Raw genomic sequence first — 23,500 nt, forward strand, 5'->3', positions numbered from 1 at the left:
AATGTTAGTTTAAAATGCTTTTCACATATAAATATGTTAAAATAAGAAAATATTTTTATTAAACAGTATGGTACAAAAGGGCAATTGAAGCCTAGCGTTTAAGCTACTGGACTAGTAATTGAAAGGTTGCTGGTTAAAGCCTCACTACTTCCAGGTTGCCTCTGTTGGGCCTTGAGCAAGGCCCTTAACCCTCAACTGCTTAGACAGTATACTGTTCCAGTATTGTAAGTCGCTTTGGATATGGAGTTTTTAAATACCGTGTCCACTCACTGTCCACTCTATTAGACACTCCTACCTAGTTAGTCCACCTTGTAGACCTTTATCAGTGGTCACAGGCGCTGCCTATGGGGCGCTGTTGGCTGGATATATTTGGTAGGTGGACTATTCTCAGTCCAGCAGTGACAGTGAGGTGTTTAAAAACTCCATCAGCGCTGCTGTGTCTGATCCACTCATACCAGCATAACAGCTTAACACACACCACCACCATGTCAGTGTCACTGCAGTAATGCGGTTGTAAATCACAGCCATACATGAATTCACTCGGCATCACTAGATGCTAGTATAAATGGTTTTAATATGGGGTGTGCAGCTATAAGAAATTCATATTTGTGGTTGTAAATGCAGTTTCACTAAATGCAGTGAGCTGAGGTACTAAGAGATCGTGAGGTAGTATGTAATGTAGTGTGGGAGGCAGCAGTCATCTCCGTCCTCTGATCAAACCTGAGACCTTGGTGCACCAGTTAAGAAACTTGAGAGATACTGCAGTTAGTCACTGAAAGTCAAATGTGTTTCTAATCACCAACAAAAAATAGCAATTCCCCCAGCAGATCGAACTGGAATCCCGAAAATAAAATTTTTAGGTAAAATTTGCTTGCACTTATGTGATGGTTGTGTTGACGTTTTCCCAAACTGACACGCACCCCATTCCAAGCAGTTAGCAGTGTGCAGTGCTCTACATATTGACGAGTGATGGCTGAAACGGTCTCACACTTCCAGAAGAGCGACAGAGCACCGGTATTTACGACCCGCCGTCATTGAGACTCGTCACACACGGGAGCTGCTCTGACGCCCGTAAGTAGCGCTGGATTGCGCTGCCATAACCAATTTAACATGGAGATGATGCACTGTCCGAGACAAGCTCCACACACACACACACACACACTAGATGTTCTGTAGAACTGAGTGCTTGCATTTGAACCAAAGATGGAAATTTGCTTCACCAGTGCATTTTTATGATAAACAGATTACATCAAAACACAGTGGTAAACAGTTATCCATCATGTCTCGTGCTGACGCTAATTGTACTGAGCAAGTCGCTCAGAACAGACAGTGAGATTAAAAATATACAATCTACATTATGGATTAACTAATAAAATAGTTATAATCAGCGTCTGTCTGAGTTAAGGTTGGTGAGATGCCAAGAGTGTCATATATTGATGTTTCGAGACAGCTTCACGTCACATGAAAGAGTTAGCAAGACCTACCAATTCAATTTAACAACAATAAGTAGCTGCATACCGCCACACATGGTAATTTTCTGATGAGTTTCAAAAAGATTTTGACCTTTATTGATGAATAACATTTCGCTAAAAAAAAACAAGTGCTTGCTTACATTTCATAATGAGGTTGATACCAGCGCTACGGTATGCATATTTACTTTTCTGCATCTGGCTGGCTAACAAGTGTGCTAATCTGTTGTGAGTTAAAAGCTTGTTTGAAACTTGATTTAAACTTACAAACGTCTGACTGGTAGTCCAGAGCAGAAACCTCTTAGCCCCTAGCTAATTGTTGATAATGCAGTTTATTCACCATGACTGTGTTGTAGTTGCTGTACCTTTTCTTCCTCCCAACAAGCGAGTTGGTTCTTTTATAATAAAATAGCAAAACGATTCCTTCTGACTCGTCTTAGTCTGTGTTGCATGTATCTTCATTTTCTTCTTTTTCTCTCAATCTTGTCATATCTAATTACCCTGGTTATATCTCTCCTCCACTGCTGAAGACCCCTACCCTGGCCAAGGAGGGCTGTTTCTAACACACGCTCCCTTAGACACATGTACTAGGTGTGTTCACACAGGGATCAGTATCATATACGAAGCTGAAGACTCCCTCCGGACCTCCCACCCAGCAAACGTTAGCCAATCATGTTTCCGTCAGACATTAGCCAATCACATATGTGTGTAGTCACCCAGTTGGTTGATAGCAGAGCTAGGATTAAAACTCATAAGATTAAGATCTCAGGACTGGTGGGCTAGCATGTTTTATCCCTGCACCATTTGAACGCCCATTGCCAAGATTTTTTGACCTATAATCGACCGCCATTTGTCAACAGTTAACAGATAGCCAGAAAGCTTATATTGTCCTATTAAAATATAAAACAGACACAGCATGTCAAGTTCAAATCAACAAGTACTCATTAAGTACTTGTCCGTTTTACCACAGCTTTATCCTATTCAGGGTCGCGGTGGGTCCAATTCACTGGGCGAAAGGTAGGAAACACCCTGGACAGGTCGCCAATCCATTTGCTTTATTAAATAAAAGGAAAATAACATAGACAAGGTGGCAGTAATGCAAAACAGTAAGATGAACATAAACACCATGTAAATTTTACCATGTACACCATGCAGATTTTAAATGGTAGCCTAAGCGCTAACTTAACATGCTAATCACAATGAATAAAGATGCAGTCTGAATATTAAAGCTCTTCCTGACAAAATCAGAAATACAATACACACAGATCCACATGCAGTCTGACTAAGTACCACCACAAAACAGCTTCCGTTTGTGATTTTAATGCATAATGGTTCCGTCATTCATGATTTAATTAAGTGATTTTTTTTTTCTGCTCTGATTAGAACAGCAGCGCTCTTTCTCTGTAAGAAACTCTTCCATGCGTACTCTGAGCTCTCTGTAGAGAGCACTCTGTAGAGATCCGTACCTCAGCAATCGGTTCAAATCAAGCATCAACTGTTTCAATGATGTTTATAACTGACAGCATTAATCAAACAATGACTGTCGGTTATCGGTTAACTGGTTTAATCATTGACATCCCTGAACAGTGGTAGCCTAGTGAGTAGAGCTTTGGGCTATCGATTGAAAGCTTGAGAGTTTGAATCCCATTTGAATCCCATTTAGCCACTGTTGGGCCCTTGAGTAAGGCCCTTAAACCTCTCAGATCCAGGGGTGCCGTACAATGACTGACCCTGCGCTCTGACCTTAAACAAGCGGACATATGCGAAAAAAGAATTTTGTTGTACTGTACACCTGTATATGTATATATAGAAAATCTGCTTTACCCACCATTCCCCAGTCTGGAGCCAAATGATGGAACCCGTTCCCATATTTGGGACCAATAAGATCAAATAGTACTTTGGTGAAAGGTTAGCAGCACTGCTTGTGAATGACTGGTTATGCATATCATGTGACACACAAACTGAAACCGTAATAATGGTAATAAAAGTGTAATACATTATCTGGCTTGTTAGGGGCGTGTTTTTTGGGTCACTGTTAGTTGCATTTATGCCCATTTTCCACTGCATGGGACTCTATGACACATTTTTAAATCTGTGATTCCACATTTAGTGGTTGTTTTCATTGCCAAGTGACCTGTACTGTACCTAAGTACCCCTGCTAAATTGGGTTACCCTTTTTGACCAGGCGTGGGTGGGGTGAGAAACAATGCTATGGTGTATTTGTTCTCAGCATCATGTTGAGAATGGCGACACAGCCTTACTTTCTACAAACTTATCCTACTTTCCATATGGGCGCGAATAGACCTGGATTTAGATGTTAATGGTCAGGGTAACAGTGAGTAAGGTACCACAAAGGAAGAGTGGATGCAAATCAGGAACACACCCTGGATAGGGCATCAATCTTCTCAATTCACTACACATTCAGACATTCATAAAATATCTCGAAAATATCTGGGACAATTAAGAGCCCTCAATCCACCTCCTGCATGTTTTTAGTAGATGGGGAAAAGGAAGATGATAGATGGAATGCTAAAAAGAAAATCCAACTGACACACTGCATAGCTTTTTATAGTAGATGGCTTTTTATAGTAGATGGAAAGTACCCTAACCCTAACCCTAACCTTAACCCTAACCCCTTGACCTGGACTGTACTTTACTGAATCATTTATTCATGTGGCCACTCATGTTTAGCAGGAGTGTAGGATGTTCTGGATAATTTTACCCTATTCAATTTAATATCGGCACCTATTAACGTATGCTAGCAGTTACTAGAGTTTAAACCAATTAATAAAAAGCAAAAAAAAAAAAAAAAAAAAAGCAAAGAAGCGAAAACTGTGGGAGGGTGAAAGAGTATAAACGTAAAAGCTGATGACCTGTGTGTTGTCCATCTCGAAGCCGAATGGCACTCCTCTACCGTATCCATTCCCAACTGCCTTATCAGCACCATAAAACTGGTGTCCAAAAAATGATATTCATTACTTCTCAGCCTGCTATCAGTTACACACAACGTCTCCCCACTGGCCGCAAATTACAGCCACTCTGGCGCTAGCACGCTATTGTCTTTCTCAGCGCAGGCCGGCCTTTATCGGTGCGGTAATAAAAGATCGGGGGTGACAGAGTCCTCTTTCAGCAGCTTAAAGAGTGATGGACTGCAGATTCAACCCTAAACACTCCACGAAAAACAGCCAATGAAAGTGTCACTGCAGAAACACAGGAAGTCGAGGTTTTTTTTTTTTTTTTCGTGCGACCGTTTTAAAGATGGGTTTCAGTCTGGCTCATAAAAGACGAGAGCGCTCTTTATGTGGCGGCGTCAGAGCAATGCATTATGGGCGTTAGAGAGGCTGTTAATTGGAGCTTGTCTCAAATCCTGTGTTTTATGCTGGTGTGGTTCAGAGAAATGGAGAACATGGGTGCAGATCAGAAACAGATCAAAAGTACACAGAGTAAGACATGTTTTTCATGATTACGCTTGGCATTAATGGCCCATAACCAACAGGGCTCGGGATGAAGGCCCACGAGTAATGACCACTACAAACTCAAAACAGCCAGTGGAAATTGTTTGAAGAGTTTACCAACTGTGAACGTTTTTGCTGATTCAGATACAGAAAATTCAGCATGTCTGTTGCAATTCTTACAGTAATAAATACTCATATATTTAAGGTAGCTGTGATTTAACATTATTACAATTAATTATCAGTAATAATTTTATCCCAAACAGAAGACGGTGTGTTCCAGAGAGTCCAAGAGTCTGAACTGACCTGATGGCACCTAATAATATTATAATAATAATTTCATATTTTAACAACTTTTAGGGTCTGTTATCAATGACTTTATTTACAGAATTAAATCAAAGTGCCATCACATTATTATTATTATTGTTAATTTAAGGCTTTAAATCAGTGTATCAGTAACTACTTTCCAAATAGGACATTTATTACTGGTGTAAAATATCTTGAATATCACCTGACCATGAGCTTGTTGAACATCCCATTTGTTGGACATATAATGGACAGTACAAGAGTCTGAATTGACTTGATGCACTTAATAATATAATAATAGTGTCATCGTTTTAACAATTGCATGTGTCTGTAAATATCAGATTATCAATGACTTCATTAACAGAATCAATTCAATTTACCATCATCATCATATTATTATTATTATTATAGGCTTTCAAACAGTGTATCAGTAACTACCAGTCTTCCATATAAATCTATTATTGTTGTAAAACATCTTGGTGTATTTCAGAAATATGATGTATTTATTTGAGTAATGCCAGCACAGACGGCATAATAAAATACGCTATATGGCCAAAAGTATTTGGACACCTGACCATTCCATTTAACAACATTAAATGGTATTAAAATAGAGTGACCTCTGCATGATCTTTTAGCTATAACAGCCACTCTTCTGAGAAGACTTCTCACAAGACCTAAATATGTCTGTGGGAATTTGTGCCCATTCGGTCAAAAAAGCATTTGTATGGCTGGGCACTGATGTTGGGCAAGAAAGCATTAGTTGATGTTCCAGTTCGTTCCAAAGCTGTTCAGTGGGGCTGAGGTCACGGCTCTGTGCAGGCCACCAGAAATTCTTTAAACCAAGCTTCATGCCCTTATGGACCATGCTTTGTTTATAGGGACACAGTCCTGCTTGTACAAGAAAGGGCATTGCCTAAACTGTTGCTGAAAAGTTAGAATCATATAATTTACTTCATATAATTGATTTATTACATCTGTTTGTGATTGTTGTGGCTGAAACACATGAATTCAAAAATTAGAAAGGGGCTTCTTAGAACAGCTTACAGTACCTAGCAGAAATCATAGTGTCTACTTTTAAGCATAGTTGACTGCTCCTAAAACCCTGTGAAAGGATTGTGAATGAGTGAGTGGTGCCTGGCAATATAATAACTGTAGTGTCGGTGTGGTACTTATGTGACGTGCTCTTCAGTAAGTACACACAAATTTCCTCACATTTCCCGGCTTTGTAAGCCGGTTTGGAAGGAAGCATAAACCAGGCTTTATAGGGTTTCAACAGGTTGCTGTGGCAGTTTATCATACGCTTCTCCCCCAAACACAATATGAACTGTTTCTTTGCACAGAAGACACAGATGGTCTTCTAACAGCCAGTATCACACTGATGCAGTCTGTAAACTGACTAAATAACCCAGTGTTAAAAAATACAGAACACACAAACAGAAATACGCACCCCATATGCATGTTGATAGGCCAGGTTGAAGCGGGTGCAGTGGGTGCATTTACACCACCTGCCAAACATTACAGTCTAACACTAAACATTACATTTAAAAATCCAATATGCTTAAATATGTATTTGTTTTAGAAGCAGATATGCATTTGTGCATAGATACAAAACCCTAAATAGTGTTAAAAACGATTACAATTTAGAATTTATTCAAAAGCCAGCTGCTACTGTTAAAAAATATATATATTGTACATCTATTACCTAGGGTTATTTCTACAGCTTGTTTTATAATAGGTACAAGTCAGTGATGTTACCCTTCCAGACACAGAGTGTGCAGGTCCTAAAAATGTTATCAAATGTGATTACAAACCACAGTGGTTTGTGATTTCTAACTACTCCACCTTCTAATGAAAAAATAGTCCTAAACAACACAGATTAATAATAATAATTCAGAAATGAATGGGTGATTGGTAGCCCAGTAATGGGTCTGTAATGTAAATACATATTATGAGTATCAGCAACGAATCACTTGTGCCCCTTTTTCCACTGCATGTTACCCTATGGTACAGCATGTTTTTACATCCGTGATGCCACATTTAGTGATAAACATGCCTAAGTACGTACCTAAGCACCTGTGCTAAATTTGCTTACATTAAGAAACAGGGACCAAGTGTACTAAAGTGAGAAACAGTGCAGTCCATTGATTGATCAACAAAATAATTGCCTTTGGACTGAGACAAGGCAAGCGGCATATTAAAAATCAATCTGCAGTAGATTTTAATACATCAGTGTCTTTAAATATTATAAAAATGGGGAAAATAGCAAAACTACAGCATTAGGGCAAACTGAAATTCATCAAGTTGTTGCAACTGCTATTGTTCACAGTTACATCTGGTGGCGAATCACCATCACCACCTCACCTTCAGCGATTACGCAATCAGAAATGGACAACAGCGCATTAGGAAAGGCGCACCGTATAGTACTGTAAGGTACTGTGCAATGGAAAAGGAGCGTATAATAATATGCAGTTGAGAAAATAAAACTTGAAGTGGATAAACAATTTGAAACATAAATTCCATTCAACTGCACAAGGGATTTGTAGATATCACGACTAAATCTTCTTAAGTTGCTTGGGTTGAAAACATATTTTCACCAGAGAGACCTCTAAGCCTGTGAACGCAGCTTTAATCAAGCACAGATTTGCCATTACTAAAGAAACTCCTCTAAATATGTATCCTGCTATAAGTTATAAACCGGGCTCAACACACACACACACACATCCGTCCATTCATCTAAGAAATGCTATTGCGCTGCACTAACACACCTCCGTCCACCAGCATCCATTCGCCGACTGCTTCAGATAGGACTGTATTTCAAGATCCCACAGAAGGGTGTGTGTGTGTTTGGCAGGGTTCTACAGAGGGACCTGTCTGTACAACGGCCACTCGTGATGGAGGGTCCAACAGGGCAGCTAACACTGTGCACTAAGATTGTTTCAGACCTCAGGGCCCCAGAGGAAACATATATTCACCTGGCAACAGGGCTACGAGAAAGAGAGAGACTGTGTGTATGTGTGTGTGTGTGTGTGTGTGTTTTCGGGCAGATCTAATCACGGGCTAATAACAGCACAGTAGGAGTCGTTGGCCCTCGTAAATCAATGTGCAAAATAATTGCTAATACACTGGTTATCGATTGGCGCCCGGGCGGCTCATTTTGCGAGGCCGGGGCGAAGAACTAACACAGTGACAAGGGTAAAGTGTTATTTCTGCGGCGCGGAGACAGCTGGGCCGAGCGGACGATTCGGGCGCGCAGTAATTCTTAATTGACACCTGTCAGGATAATGACTGCAGGCCCAGCTGCTGCGGCAAAATTTCTCCCCACTTCTGTTCATCTGTCAGCTCTAATACCTTTCCGAACGGCGCTCCCTTATTCCCGCTCGCTCTCCAGCTCTTCTTTTGGGGCCCATTCACTCCGTTCTCGCTCTCTTTCTTTATATTGCTACCTCGAGGTCTCTCGCTCTTTTCTCTCGTCGAGCTAAACTAGCTGAAAGCGTTTGTTTAACGATAGAAGGTACAACAAAGTACGCGCTCCCTCTTTTATCTTGGCCTTTGTACATGCTTGGGGTGCAGGATATTTAGAATAGGAAGAAGGAGGGGGTGAGGAACAGAAAGTCCCTGGACGGCATTTCCTTGAGTTTGAAGAGGCGTTACACATGTTTACTGAACATCATCAAAGGCTTCCTTTCGTTTTATGTTCATCTGTCAAAGCTGATATTGCACTTAAAAATCATATCATGATAGTGGAAGACACAATACAGAAGGTTTTGCAAAGCAGCGGTGCCAAAAAAAACTGCTACACATATGGACAAAAGTATTGGGACACCCTTTCTAATTCTTGAATTCATGTGTTTCAGCCACAGCGATTGCTTACAAGTGTAATAAATAAGTTATACAAAGGAACAGTTTAGGGAAGGCCCTTTCCTGTCCCAGTATGACTGTTCCCTTGTGCATATACAAGACATGAAGAAAAGCTTGGTTCAAAAAAACTTCAGTGTCCAGCACAGAACTCAACTACACAGCTTTGGAATAAACTAGAACAATTAAGCTTTCTTGACCAACATCAGTGCCCAGCCACACAATTGCTTTTTTGACTGAATGAGCACAAATTCCCACAGACATAGAGTACTTCTATGTGAGAGGTCTTCTTAGAAGATTGGCGTAGCTGAAATGATCACATAAAAGTCACTTTAATACCCAATAAAAAATATACATTCCTGATCAAGGGATAAAGGGGGTGAGTTTGGAATTGTAATGTATTTATGCTCTTTACTGTATGTATTTATGTCATTTAACAGACACTTTTATCCAAAGTGACTTACAATTGGGATCTAAAACAGTTCAAGCAATTGAGGGTTTAGGGCCTTGCTCAAGGGCTAAAACGGTCAACCTTCTGATTACTAGTTCAGTCCCTTAATCACTAAACTACTATTGCCCATCACATGGGGCAGTGATAGCTAAGTGAGTACAGCTTTGGGCTATCAATCAAAAAATCAAAAGGTTGTGGGTTTAAATCCTAGCACTGATAAGCAGTTACTATTGGGGGCGCTGGAGCATGGCCCTTACCTTGGCTTCATGGTTGGTGTGCAATCACTGACCCTGCTGTCTGACTGCAGCTTTCAAATAGCTGGGATATCCAGTAAAATAAGTCTATCTATCTATCTATCTATCTATCTATCTATCTATCTATCTATCTATCTATCTATCTATCTATCTATCTATCTATCTATCTATCTATCTATCTATCTATCCATCTATCTATCTATCTATCTATCTATCTATCTATCTATCTATCTACATATTATATACAGTATTGATAGTCATGGTATACTCACTTATTCAGACAGCACTACACCTCTGGCCAGCTGTACTGACTGTACAAAAAGGAAGTGACTTTATTTGCCAATTTCCATTTAATAACTCCATTTATTTGGAATTTCAAATTCCACCCTTCTGTATATACAAGCGAGCAATTGCTGAACCACATGTCACCAAAGAATGCGAGTTTCATCCTTCGCAGGTCACTAACCACACCATTCACATAGATGTACCCTCTCACGTATACACACGAGCACACAGATCAAAGCCGGACCCCTGCAGATACGTTTGAAAGGACAGAGCGGATCAGATAGCGCTGTAGTTTGTGTGTATTATCTGATGCGGATGTATACACAAGGAAATCAGCATACTGAGATGATCTAGCCACTTTTCTCATCCCGGTCTGGTGTTTTTCTTAATGTTTTGCTATCTATCCACATCAGACAACCCCCCAGGACCGGAGGGAGAGGGAGAGAAATCCGCAACAGATGAGAACAGTAGAGGCCGGAGAGGAGCGAGACGCCACTCCCGTGGGTAAGCACTGACCTCGTCGCACTCCCCCAGCTCCCAAAACTCTCATTACTGGGTCAGGACTTCAGCTTTTCTCTCTTTTGTCTTTTATCCCCTCCTTTTCTCTCATCTCTCTGAGTCACTGCAGACCAAATTAGCTGAGAAATGAAACATAGAGGATCAAACCAGACAGTGAGATATGGAAAGCTAAGAAAGAAGGAGGGAGGGATGGATGGAAAGATAAAATGCAGCTGGTCGCTTTGATAGCTCAAGTTCCCAAAATGCTGTGCTACTAAGCTTACATTGCTGTAAAGCTTTTTTTTCCATAGCGGTTCATCATTTCCTAGATTTCTGACCACAGAACAGACACTGACTGATCATAAAAATATTTAATGTCATACAAAACCTACATTGTTTTTGTAGTGGACATTTTATATTGTAATAATTTAAGAGAAAGATTCCAGAGGATCTAGAAAGACTGCATTTTTGGCCAAAGCATGTGATCTCCAGTTCAGATCTCTAGTCTGTCCTGTTCTGTGGACAGCACAAGACTGATGTCTTCTAATTTCTTACTTCTGACATACTGGATACGGCATCACTTGCATCTTTTTTAGAAAAAGCAATCCCATCATTTAGAAGGTTTGCTCTCTTTAACAAGTACAGATTGGTAATGTAGTACCAATGTTAGGTAAGCCAATGTGCAAAGACATCAAAAGATTTTTTAATTTCCATTTTTAACCAATTAAACAAGTATATAAGGAGTAAAATCTGCCACAACCGAATAATGTAAATGTAACACCTAAAGATGTTTAGACAGAAGATTAAAATGCTGATTTATATTAACTCTTGTTTTAGGAAAAGCTTCTGTTTCTTAAATACTCGTGCACAATTTTTTAAATAGAATACAGGTGTACAGTACAACGAAATGCCTTTTTCCGCATATCCCAGCTTGTTTGGAAGCTGGGGTCAGAGCGCAGGGTCAGCCATTGTGAGAGTTTAGGGCCCTGTGCAAGGGCTAGGATTCAAACTCTCAACCTTTTAACTGATAGCCCAAAGCTCTACCTATTGGCTACCACTGTCCCTAGTGTTGACATGCTTGCACATATACAATGCAAAGCACAAATTAGTATACCAAATTGCCCATCAGGTTGGAGTCAGTGAGAAAATGGATGAGTGTGTGTTTCACTGTAACACACTGCCGTCTGTCCAGGGCCAATGTCATCATGATCATGATGTAATGGTACTTCAAATGTTGGAAGTACATATACCTGTATGCCTAGCTGGACCATAAACAGACACACCTCACAATGTCTGGGGGATGAAAAACTGGATGGGACAAATCATCTCCTTGCCACTGCATTAGTGTTTGGGTCACAAGCCAGAAAAAATGGGTTGCAGAGAAAAATAATAGGCACATAAACACAAATTAAACCTGTACACAAACACCCCTTGTGGAGGCTTTACGTTACGTCTTGTAAACCACAGTGGGACCAGATTGCCACCGTTTTTACTAATTAAGTATATTTTGTTTTTTGTTTTGATGCGTTGTTTGTGGGTCGCTTAAAAAAGTTTGAAAACCCCTGCATTGGTTGATCTGGTCTTGGCGCTTGGCAACTCCTAGAGACAACCAAAAAATACATTACTAGGAATAAAAGAAAAGATAAACATCGGTACAAAATGATAACATTCAAATTTGTCTTTCTATTCTTCTATTATCTATTTTACTTCTATTGGAGATTCTATTGGCACAACTCATTACTGACATTGATGTGGAATTTTCTCAGAAATCTATCTAACTCTGCAATCAACACAAAAGTCAACTGGACAGTTTATGTTGGGTTTGTGTGCATGACGTGTGGTGTTGCAATTAACATCACATGTATTTACAGCATAAATTTGGATCGACTGGAAGCATCAATTCTGAACAGATAACAATCAACCGCTTTTCAACTGTATCGGCCACAATACCAATGCTCAATACTCAGTTTTGGATCAGTGCATCTATTGCAGAAGTTGTATAGATACTTGTTACAGTGAGAAATTCCAGTCTCTGTCAGTGTTATAAAAGTCCAGATGATAAACATGACACTCTCAGAAACTCATAGAGTGATGCAGTTTGCTTTGACTGCATTCATATGATAAGCGCTTTGTGCTTCGTTTACCGCATGGCTGGGCTCACATTACCGCTTACTGCTGCGCTTAAGCTCTTCTACATCATCAGAATGCTCTCGCTAAGTGGCGAGCTTAAACAACTGACAGTTTATTCGCATGCAGTTTTGCATGCAAGATGAAGACCAAGCAAAAAACAAAACAAGTTTGATGTGATATATCATGGATTGCGATTCTGTTTTAAGTATTACACAAACAGCTTAGGATTTTGTAAAACTGTGAGAATCGATTTCTCTTCCATTGTCTGGGCAGTGGGTCCAACTACATCATACAACAATTTAGTTTATTGGTGGTGATTTGAAAAGATCAGCAAACTTGGTCAAAGTTCAAACAGAGTGAATAAAGTGAGCTCGGCAGCAAGCGGTAAAAACAGAGTGGCAAAGCAGCACAGCAGCAAAGTTGTACATTCGTGCAATATGTGTAAAGATTTGAATATTTAGGTACGCTGGGTTCAAATACGTCACACCCAAATGATCTGCAAATATACTTTATTGTCTTATATATAAACCATACTATAGCATAGCAAATAGTTTGTGCATCACAAAGCTTCAAGGTGACAGGGACCTGGGCTTAAACCTCACCTCCGGTCACTACCTAAAAAGTTCAGCTTATTTTCCCAATTGGTGTCCATCCTGCCATTCTGGTTTCATTCTACCCTACAAAGTATGGTGGTAAAGGAATTGGATATGCTAAATTGGCCATAGGTATGAGAGAGTCAGAAAGCAAGTGTAGAAATAAACTAATAAACAATCTCAAAGCCCTCATACAAACATTACCATAGGCTTGACAGAGTTTCCTCTATTTCTGAATGACATCTCTGGGGGGACCAAGCTGATGGTAGAGTTGACATAACTTGTGGAAGCTAAAAACTCCCAATAGTGCTAAAGCTCATTAGGCAGCGGGAAAGCATTACTGCACGCACTCATACCCCGGGCATATGGGAGGCTCAAACATATTTTCATTTCGATCCATGCTTTTCCCTATAAAACCTGTCATCTATCTTCATTACTCAAGTCAACCTTGGTGTTGGGAGACGAGGGGACCGCCGCTCCGACACCTGCACCTTTTGATTTCCTATACGCTGCAGGCTTTGATCCTCCATGCAAATGAAAGTATTGCTTTAGAGTCCTGGACCTACACATGAACATCGACTAAGGAGGTCAATGTCACCTGTCAATGACGGCGAGTTTGATTAACGACGACACTCGCGCAAGCTCAACACCAGGAGGGAGCTAAACACCTCACATCAGGCGTGTTTACACGCGCAAAACAATGAAAAAGACAGCAAGAAATCAGATTATGACCTGAATATTGGTGTTTATGTAAACACAATCAGTCATGTATGCTCAAGCTGCACGCCCACAATGCAATCTTTCAACCGGCTGCAGAAAGAAAGAATATGTGGGCACTACTTTCAGTTACACTAACAGAAGTTAAATAAATTCAAGTCTATTAAACCCTTCTCTGATGGATTGAACTGGAATGACAATTGTGTCAGACCATCTCGTCCAACATCAGTACCAAAATTCATAAACGTTACTTTAACTGAATGGGCACAAATTGCTACATGTACACTCCAAAAACGTGTCCGCAAGGCTGGGAAACTCCATATTAACGTGCATGGTTTTGGGATGGAGCGTTCACATACGTTTTTGCTATTTACAGTATATAGTTCTGCAACCCAACAACACCAATTCAGTCTGAAAATAGAAAAGTTTGCTAGTAATAACAAGGTAACGACACTCAAAGACACCTCATGAAGCATACTGTATAAAGAAGTGATTTATTTCTCTTCTGAGTGGGCTAACTACGTGTACGGCCTTATGATAAAAGAGTACCGTGCTGCATAGCGCGCACATTTTTGCATGGAGTGTTCAGCGTTTAAAATACCAGAGGCGCGTTCAATAACATACAGAACGGTGGTGATTTAACACCCAGAGATAATGGTGCGGTGGTCTGACTAAGCAAAGCGTCTGATTGGCCAAGAGCCTGCGCGGGCCCAGCGGTGCGGTTAAGAGCCAGGATTACCGAGGTCATTAAGCAGCATCGCTGCCATGACGTGATTAGTCAGGTACCAAAGTCCATTTGTCACCTGCACCAGAAAATTGAGTTAATGCGGCACTACGGGCTATGGGAACTGTATAATATCAACTTGATTACATCAAGGCAGCTGCCGAGCTGACACCTAGCCGAATTTGTCAGCTTTAATCGTTAGGCGCTGTCACAAATCCATCAGAAGCTCAGATAATTAGGGCCCCTATCTAACGAAAGCAGACAAACTGTTACTCCTTTTTTTTTCTCTCCCTGATAATTAAGAAGCCTTTCGTCCTCTGCGAAGGGCCGAGTTTAATGACTCCCTGTGCAGGTTCGTAACGAAGCACACGGTGGCTCCTTGTTTGCTCCAAACCACGAGCACAATGCTTATTTGTCTGGATCTATTCTCAAGTGTGTGTTTTAACCACGGGAAAAACAAGCCCACGTTCTCCAAGCACATGACCGATCGTCAGAGGTGGCGAAAGTGTATTCATTTTGTGCTCAGGTTAGTACGAATTCCCTTCCAAAAATACTTATATACAAGTGTAGATGTGGATGCTCACAAATTCTTGTGTTTTTAGTATTTCTTTAGCTCAATAATACAATCCCATAATCTTGTCATATTTAAATCAGACCTGATTTACAATAGCATGAAGATGTTTCAGTACAAGTCAGCATATGAAGATTCAGTAAGATGACTCCTTTTTTAATTATAATTTATTTTTAGAGGCATTTTGGTTTAATGGCTTTGCTGGCTGTGATATTAAAGTTAAGCTTAATCAACTACACACAAACTAGAGCTAAACCAATGTTAATCAACTCTAAATCTTTAAAAGTAGACTCAGTTCTCAAAGAGTCGACTCCCTGCCCTATTACTCACTGAATCAAACTCAAGCTTTCTGATTCTAAAAAAAGCCCACATTCTCCAAGCACATGGCTGATCGTTAGAGGTGGCAAAAGTGTAATAATTTTTTGCTCAGTTAGTATAAATTTCTTTCCAAAAATACTTCTATACAAGTGTATACGTGGATGCTCACAAATCCCTGTTCTTAACAATAATTCAATAAATACAAAAACACAATCATATGATTTTGTGATATTTAAATCACATCAGATTTAGAATAGCAGCAATATGTTTCAATATAAGTCAACTTATGAAGATTTTGTAAGATGACTCTTTCTTTTATTTCTCTTTATTTTCCAGAGGTATTTCAGTTTAACTGTTCTGCTAGCTGTAATATTACAGTTAAGCTTAATCAACTGCACACAAACTAGAGCTAAATCTATTATGGTATGTGAAATCAACTCCAAAGCTTCAAAGATAGATTCATTTCACAAAGAGTCGATTCCCTGCCGTAATACTCACTGAATCAATCTCAAGCTTTCTGATTCTAAAAATAAGTACACATTCTCCAAACATGACCGATCGTTAGAGGTGGCAAAAGTGTATTAATTTTTTGCTCAGGTTAGTACAAATTTCCTTCCAAAAATACTTATATACAAGTGAAGACATGGATTCCTGTTCATTTTAGTATGTTTAACACTAATTGCATAAATACAAAAATACAATCACATGATTTTGTGATATTTAAATCACATCCGATTTAGAATAGCATCAATATGTTTCAATATAAGTCAACATATGAAGATTCTGTAAGATGACTCTTTATTATTATTATTTTTCTGAGGTATTTTGGTTTAACTATTTTGCTAGCTGTGATATTAAAGTTCTTAAGATCTTAATCAACTACACACAAACTAGAGCTAAAATAAATGGTATGTGAAATTAACTCCAAATCTTCGTAGATAGATTCATTTCTCAAAGAGTCAACTCCCTGCCATTTTACTCACTGAATCAAACACAAGCTTTCTGATTCTAAAAAAAGTCCACATTCTCCAGACACATGACCACATGATTATATAATAATAATTATTATAATATAAGTCAAAGATTATAATGATTCTGTAAGTCAACTCTTTCTTTTTTTTTCTCTATTTTTTCTGAGGTATTTTGGTTTAACTGTTTTGAGCTTAATCAACTACACACAAAGTAGAAACAAATCTATTATGGTATGTGAAATCAGGTCCAAAGCTTCAACGATTAATTTCTCAAAGAGTCGATTCCTTGCCCTTACTGTAAGATTATTATTTAATTATTCCTTATTTTTCAAAGGTATTTTGGTTTTGCTAGCTGTGATATTAAATTTGAGCTTAATCAACTACACACAAACTAGAGCTAAATCGATTATGGTATGTGAAATCAACTCCAAAGCTTCAAAGATAGACTCATTTCTCAAAGAGTCGATTCCCTGGCCTGTTACTTACTGAATCAAACTCATGCTCATAAAACCACTAAATAGAAGCTTTCTGATTCTAAAAAAGGAATATGGATACATTTTGAAGTAATAAATCTATATTAATTATATGCTAGAGGCACAACATTCAACCTAATTTATTTTTAAAGTCAGCTGATCTGAACTGGAATTTTATGGTGAATGCGTCACATGAACAATTTCCCTTCATTCATGCTTTCTTTTACTAATCACTTTTCAGGGACATGCTGGGTCCTATGCCACTTAAACACTGGGTGCAAGGCACTGACTTCAAGTAGTAACTCCTGTACCTGCATATTTTCAGTAGGTAAGAGTGAACTAAAGTACCAAGGGAAAAACCACACAGACAGTGAGCGGATGCAAGGATCAAACCCAAGTCCTCAGAACCCATGCTGCTGTGCGACACCCATTGTACCAACTGTATTTGAAATATGTGGGTGATGTTTTCTATTTAGACATTTAAAAAGCTAATTTGGCCTGTTAAAGGTCAAGACATGTAAATGTGTTGTGTGTTCATGTAGGCCATGCAGGGTGGCACAGTGGGTAGCGCTGTCACCTCATTGCTTTATTTTCCATGGACGGGTGGCCAGAGTCCTTTCTGTGTGGGGTTTGCATGTTCTCCCTGTATTCCAGGTCCTTTGGTTTCCTCACACAAGTCCTAAGACATGCCTAAGACATGCCTAAGTCCTAAGACTAATTGAGCTACTACATAAAGGTGTGTCTGCCCTGTGATGGACTGGTGACCTGACTGGGATGTTTTTCGCCTTTTGCCCAATGAATCAGACACACCGTGACCCTGACCAGAATAAAGCAGTGGTATAACACTGTAAAAACAGTACGATAACAAAGTATTTACATCCTTCCCATCTCAGGCAAGTGTAGGATTCATCTGAATACCATAAACAGCCGTGTGATTGTCCATGTAACAGCTCATCAACAGACTTTGGTAAATATATTACAGTCAATACAATTTTTAAATCAGTCTACCACACAGGAAGCTTAAAAAGGTTGCAAATGTAAATACAGACTTCATCGGTGAGCAGTTTCTCTCCTCTGAGCTGCTGCTGGCTGACACACAGGCTGCGCTCGATATGGGAGGCCTGCACACGCTTCAGAGGAAAGGCAGCAAATCGAAACAAATGGCTGCAGCAGGCCGACACACTCGGGTCCCACTGCACCAACACGACCCGAGCAACAAGCCGAAAGGGAATAACTACACAAAACTGCACGAGTGAATAAAACTTAGCAAAAAAACAGAGGTGTGAAAACATTAGCGTATTCATGTACGCTTTAATAATGCAGTCGCGAGTCGTTTTCCGAGACTCAACTTTACTCGATTTCTCACCTCAAGGTTAAACCAGACATTTCAAACGTCCCTTGCTTGTTTTTGTTCCGATCGTACGCGTCAGACTGACTCGAATGATGGAAAACCGAGCTTGCCAAATTCTGATTGACCATAACAGCCGATGATGTATACGCCTGTCAAAAGACAAGACAATTAAATCGATATTCACTGCAGACAGGGGGGATTTGATGGCTTGTTTTTAGGTACGATCTGCCAGGTCACATTACCAGCTGCCATCTCACCTTGGAGAGTCTTTTAACTCCCGGTGACAGTCTCCGCAAACGTATCTGCGCAGCCGACAAAGTTCAGGAAATAAGCAAAACCTCCCTACCGGTTTACATTTCGCTCACGTGCCGCAAGTCTAGGTATGAAATTAAGAAGAGGCATCTGCCCAAATGTCAACGCCCAGGTTTAATTCAGAGCACATTTAATCCAATTTTAATACTGAAATTCAGATGACTAGGACAAGCACTCGTTCCATGCTTAACAAGGCTTCGTGTCAAAGGAAGCTCTCTTAAGAGAGAAAGGAACATGGTTGTTGCTTTAAATCAAATGCTGTGCATTTAACTTTCATTGGGAGGGAGAAGAGCAAACAAACAAACAATTAAAATCAGTTTAAATTTAGAAAAAATTAATCCAAGCACAGGTAAATCCCTAGTCTTGAACTGATTGCTGGATTTAACATGTTTCCCCTTGAGGCACCAGTAAACACTACGACTTCTGATGTGTGATTTGGACAATATGGCAAAAATCTGATCACAAACTTGAATATATTATCACAGTACAAAAACAAAAGCACTAAAATACACCCTTTCTTATACATTTGACGTAAGGAAAGTTCATTCAATGTACATATAACGCTCCTTTATGCCTGATATAAGCCTAACGTGCACTTTCCTATGTAAAAACATAGGGTGCTACTTCAGCATGAGTACTTCCATTTCTGTAAGTGTTCAGGATATGCATTACAGTGTCTAGTCCTAATTCCTGAGGTGGTGCTAACAAGTGCCAGCAACATAGCGAAGCCATAGTCTAAAAAACCCTACACATTCAGATTTTTATACTTCATAATAAAGAACATAAGACTAAATGGAAGAGGCTTCAGTACCCAAAAACTAACTAGTTTGGTTACAGCGACATCTGACAATTCTTGAATTTAACATAGTGTCTATATAAGACCAGCACAGAACAACTGAACACTGTAAGAACTGGTTCTGTGTGGATGTTTATTTAAGAATCTGACTTTCGCCGAGTAAGAATACGCACTATGGAATCACAAAACAATACTTGACATTGGCAAGGTGCATATTACGTGTAACCATAAATTACCAAGATAGACTAGTCAACATTTTTCCTAGTCGTTGATTCGGCTTTCTAAAGAGCACACAATGTTTAGAACTGTTGTCAAAGCCTATATATATATAAGCACAATCGTGTACACTTTGTATGGATCTTCTATGTGCATTTTATCTATTTTGTTAAATTATTTTATATGTTGTGATTGAATGTAAGTACTTTAATGTGCTTTAATTGTGTAAAAAATAGCAAAGCTAAATACACATAATTCCTATGCAAACTGTACATGTATTCAATATTTAAAATTCAAAGAATAAAATACTGTTTAAACGTTCTACGATGCATAATTTATGACACAGTATAAACATCTAATGACAAGTCACTGTGTATCCACCACTGCTGTATTTATAGGTGCTACAAACGGTTACTTTTAGGTTATTTTTCAGCTCACACTGTGTTTATAATTACAAACTTAAGACTGTTCAGTCTCTATATGAAATCGCCATCCTGTGTCATGCTACGTCGTTTTTCTCACATGAAATCGGTGTAAAGCAGTTCTGCTCAGTTGATTTGAGATAAGCAGCACTGTTAAGTGACAGTTTACAGCACAGCAATAAAAACCATATAAACAGTAGAGCCAAATCAACACCAGTCCACTATTATGCCATAAAACAGTGTAGTACAGAATATATGTCTAAACACTAACAGTGCCAAAAGGATTCTTTATGGAAATTTAAAAAAAAAAATTCTGTTTCCTTAATTTAACAGTCATTTATGATGTTTTTGTTGGCACTATGATAAATTAATTTACACCAACAAATACCCTTCTTTAATCAAATATAGTGGCAACAGCTTTATCAGGAGAGCTGTATGAAGTTGAAAAAGCTGTAGTGCTGTACTTTTATAGAATAATATGTTATAATATTTTATTATTATACACTTTATTTTTTTTAAATGCAGCCCTATTCTAAATGTATTATTACTATTAGTTTTAACTAAGGAGGGTTACTTAATTAATTACTTAATTAAAAATATATAATAATTACTAAAAATATGTTTGTAGACAGTTGTGGCGCTTGCATTCCTAATAATGTCTGGGACAATTTTTCAGAGTTCGGCTGCGATTTAAGAACCGCTAACCTCCAAATGATCCAGAGACAGACTATACTCCCTTAGAAGATCAGCAAGACGTAAAAAATATGTATCTCAATATCAGTATATCCCCTAGAACTAAAAAAAATTTAAGCAAAACATACTGGTATTTTGCACGTACCACACATACCAATCTGACACGTCCCTACATTTAGAGAAAAAATAAAAACAATGTCATGTGATTGTATAAATTGTATCTTCTAAAATAAGATCTAATCAGAGATGTTCTGGAGTGCCTGTAATCTCAGCACACCCCATCTACCTCTTCTTAGCCTCTCTGAGATAGTCCAACAAAGTGCAAGAATGCCTACCCCTCCCTTGCTCCTTTTTTCTCCTTTTCTCCCCCTCAGCAGGGCCAAAAGTTGTCCTGGGTGTCCAAAACTAGCGGAGCGCATGCGCGTTGCCATGGTGAATGATTCACTGATGGTTATCGGGAATGAATAGATCAAAGGCGGCCACGTGACAGGCGATCAATCAAGCATCAAATCCAGGATGGCAATCCGCTTCTAACACACAGGAGAGCAGAAAAACTCCTGCGGATCGGGGCCTGGTCTTTTTCAACACTTCCAAAACTTTTAATACTAGAAGAATGTTGACTTTGCATTAGGGGGTTCTGAATGTAAACACGAGCAGGTTAAGCCTCATTTTAGATCAATAATTAACACATTTTTTTTTACCTATAAAACTGAGGTTGTATTTTGTTTATCTAGAAATGTGTACACAGTATGTTCAGGTCTTCCATTAAGTGTGATGATTAGTCCTATATTAGATTAATGTGAGTCGCCCTTAGGGTTGTGCGTGTCAGGTATTGAATGAATAAATGAATGAATGCCTTTATTAACATTGTTTTTAAAAATGCAACTACATTTTCTGTGCAACTCCAAGAAACAAGAAACCTACACTGTCACATACACACACACTAAAACGGCGAAAATTAAGTCCTTAAATACTAAGGTCTAAAAACGTTAAAAAAAACAAAAGATATATAAAAGTATATGAAGAATTGTAGCAGTATTGCACATGTTTAAACAACAGTATTATTGCACAAGTTATGTTATTGCACTTCAGTTTACAATGGTAGTGAAGTGGGTGGGAGGGGTAGGAGGGCATTATTTATTTAAAGCAACAATTATTGTTATTTATCATTAGTATTATTATTATTATTATTATTATTATTATTACTGGGTGATTAACTAGACTTTCGACTAGCTAAAACAAAAGCGTACGTGTGTGTGTGTGTGTGAGTGTGTGTGTGTGTGTGTGTATGAATGATAAACAGACTTACCTGAAGATCGCCTGGGTGCTTGCTGCTTTCTCCGCGGCATGCTCTTGTCCAACTCCTTTCACTTGACTTTTCATACAGAATAGAAAAACAACAACGCGAAAATGTTGTAATCGGTCCTTTTTTGTAGTTAAAACAAACCCCTTTCTTTTCGATCAGTGTCTTCTTTCTTCAAAAGTCAGTCGACTTTTGATTAAAGTCCAGATCGCAGTGCGCAGGGTGAACAGATTTGTGTTTATATTATATTTCTTATTAGATCGGATTGTTTTCTGAAGCAAAACAAGCGATCAAGTTCAGACAGCTGAGTCCGTTCCGTTCGGGTCCGGTGTAACGGCGCGGATCTTGATCATTGGTGAAGCGCCCGTGCGTCCATCGTGGATCGCGGAAACACGATCGCGATGAAGAAACGTCAGGAAACTTCCACAACCTCGAGAGAAAAGCTCCAGTCCGAAAGCAGGCTATTCCTCCCAGCTTCGGGTTCCTAGGTGAGGAGAAAAGGAAGACATAAAGCGGTTCAGTCAGAAGGAATAACGCACTGAGCGCTTCGGCTTCCTCCGGTGTTCAGCAAACACGCGCTCCGTCCATGTCGGCCCACATGTGGACAAGATCGGAGCGAAACAAGATCAAAACCTCTCCGATTCGTTCTCGAGTACTGCGAGAAACTAGGACGAGCGAGTGAAACGCGGGTTAAACTGGAGTAAAGCTGCTGAATGTTGTGTTGGAGAGGAGAGAGCGTTGTTTCAGCCAGTCTACACTGATAGACAGACGCATCGAGTTGCCTTTCCTGCTCCTCTACACTCCACCCCTCCAGGAGCGTCACTCTGACAGTGAAATCCTAGCTGTCAATCTTTTTAATTGCTCTGTTTTTCCCCCCTCTCTGTTTCTTCCTCCTCCTGAAAAAAATGGGAAGGCTTTTAGGAGAAAGGATCGCGTTTTATTATTCATCCTCGTCAAATAGAATTGGACAGTAACCCGGTGCAATAACTTATTCTAATCAGCGCAGGACGTGACGCTTTTCCTTAAATTATGCGTGGACGGACTTTTGGGATTTCTGTTTTACAACGACTTTAGCATTAAACACGTAAAATGGAAGTTTTTTTTAATAAGCTACACTATTCAAAGTGTGTAAGGATTGAGCAAAAAAATTTAAAAACGTATTTAGGTAGCACTGTCGCCTCAAAGCAAGAAGGTCCTGGGTTCGATTCCCAGGTGGGGCGGTCCGGGTCCTTTCTGTGTGGAGTTTGCAAGTTCTCCCCGTGTCTGCGTGGGTTTCCTCCGGGAGCTCCGGTATCCTCACACAGTCCAAAGACATGCAAGTGAGGTGAATTGGAGATACA

General features: G+C 39.4%; 1 protein-coding gene across 1 annotated transcript in view; it reads right to left on the bottom strand.

Annotated features, from left to right (window-relative positions):
- The window catches only part of tshz1 (teashirt zinc finger homeobox 1), a 61,107-nt gene extending 38,460 nt beyond the window's left edge, over positions 1-22,647 (bottom strand). The window contains exon 1 of the mRNA XM_063014890.1: positions 22,167-22,647. Within this exon, the coding sequence (XP_062870960.1) occupies positions 22,167-22,206 (40 nt within the window). The 5' untranslated portion in view covers positions 22,207-22,647. The remainder of the gene's footprint in view (positions 1-22,166) is intronic.
- Between the last annotated feature and the right edge of the window lie 853 nt (positions 22,648-23,500).

This window comes from Trichomycterus rosablanca, chromosome 2 (genome assembly GCF_030014385.1).
Source record: "Trichomycterus rosablanca isolate fTriRos1 chromosome 2, fTriRos1.hap1, whole genome shotgun sequence".
Taxonomy (NCBI): Eukaryota; Metazoa; Chordata; class Actinopteri; order Siluriformes; family Trichomycteridae; genus Trichomycterus; species Trichomycterus rosablanca.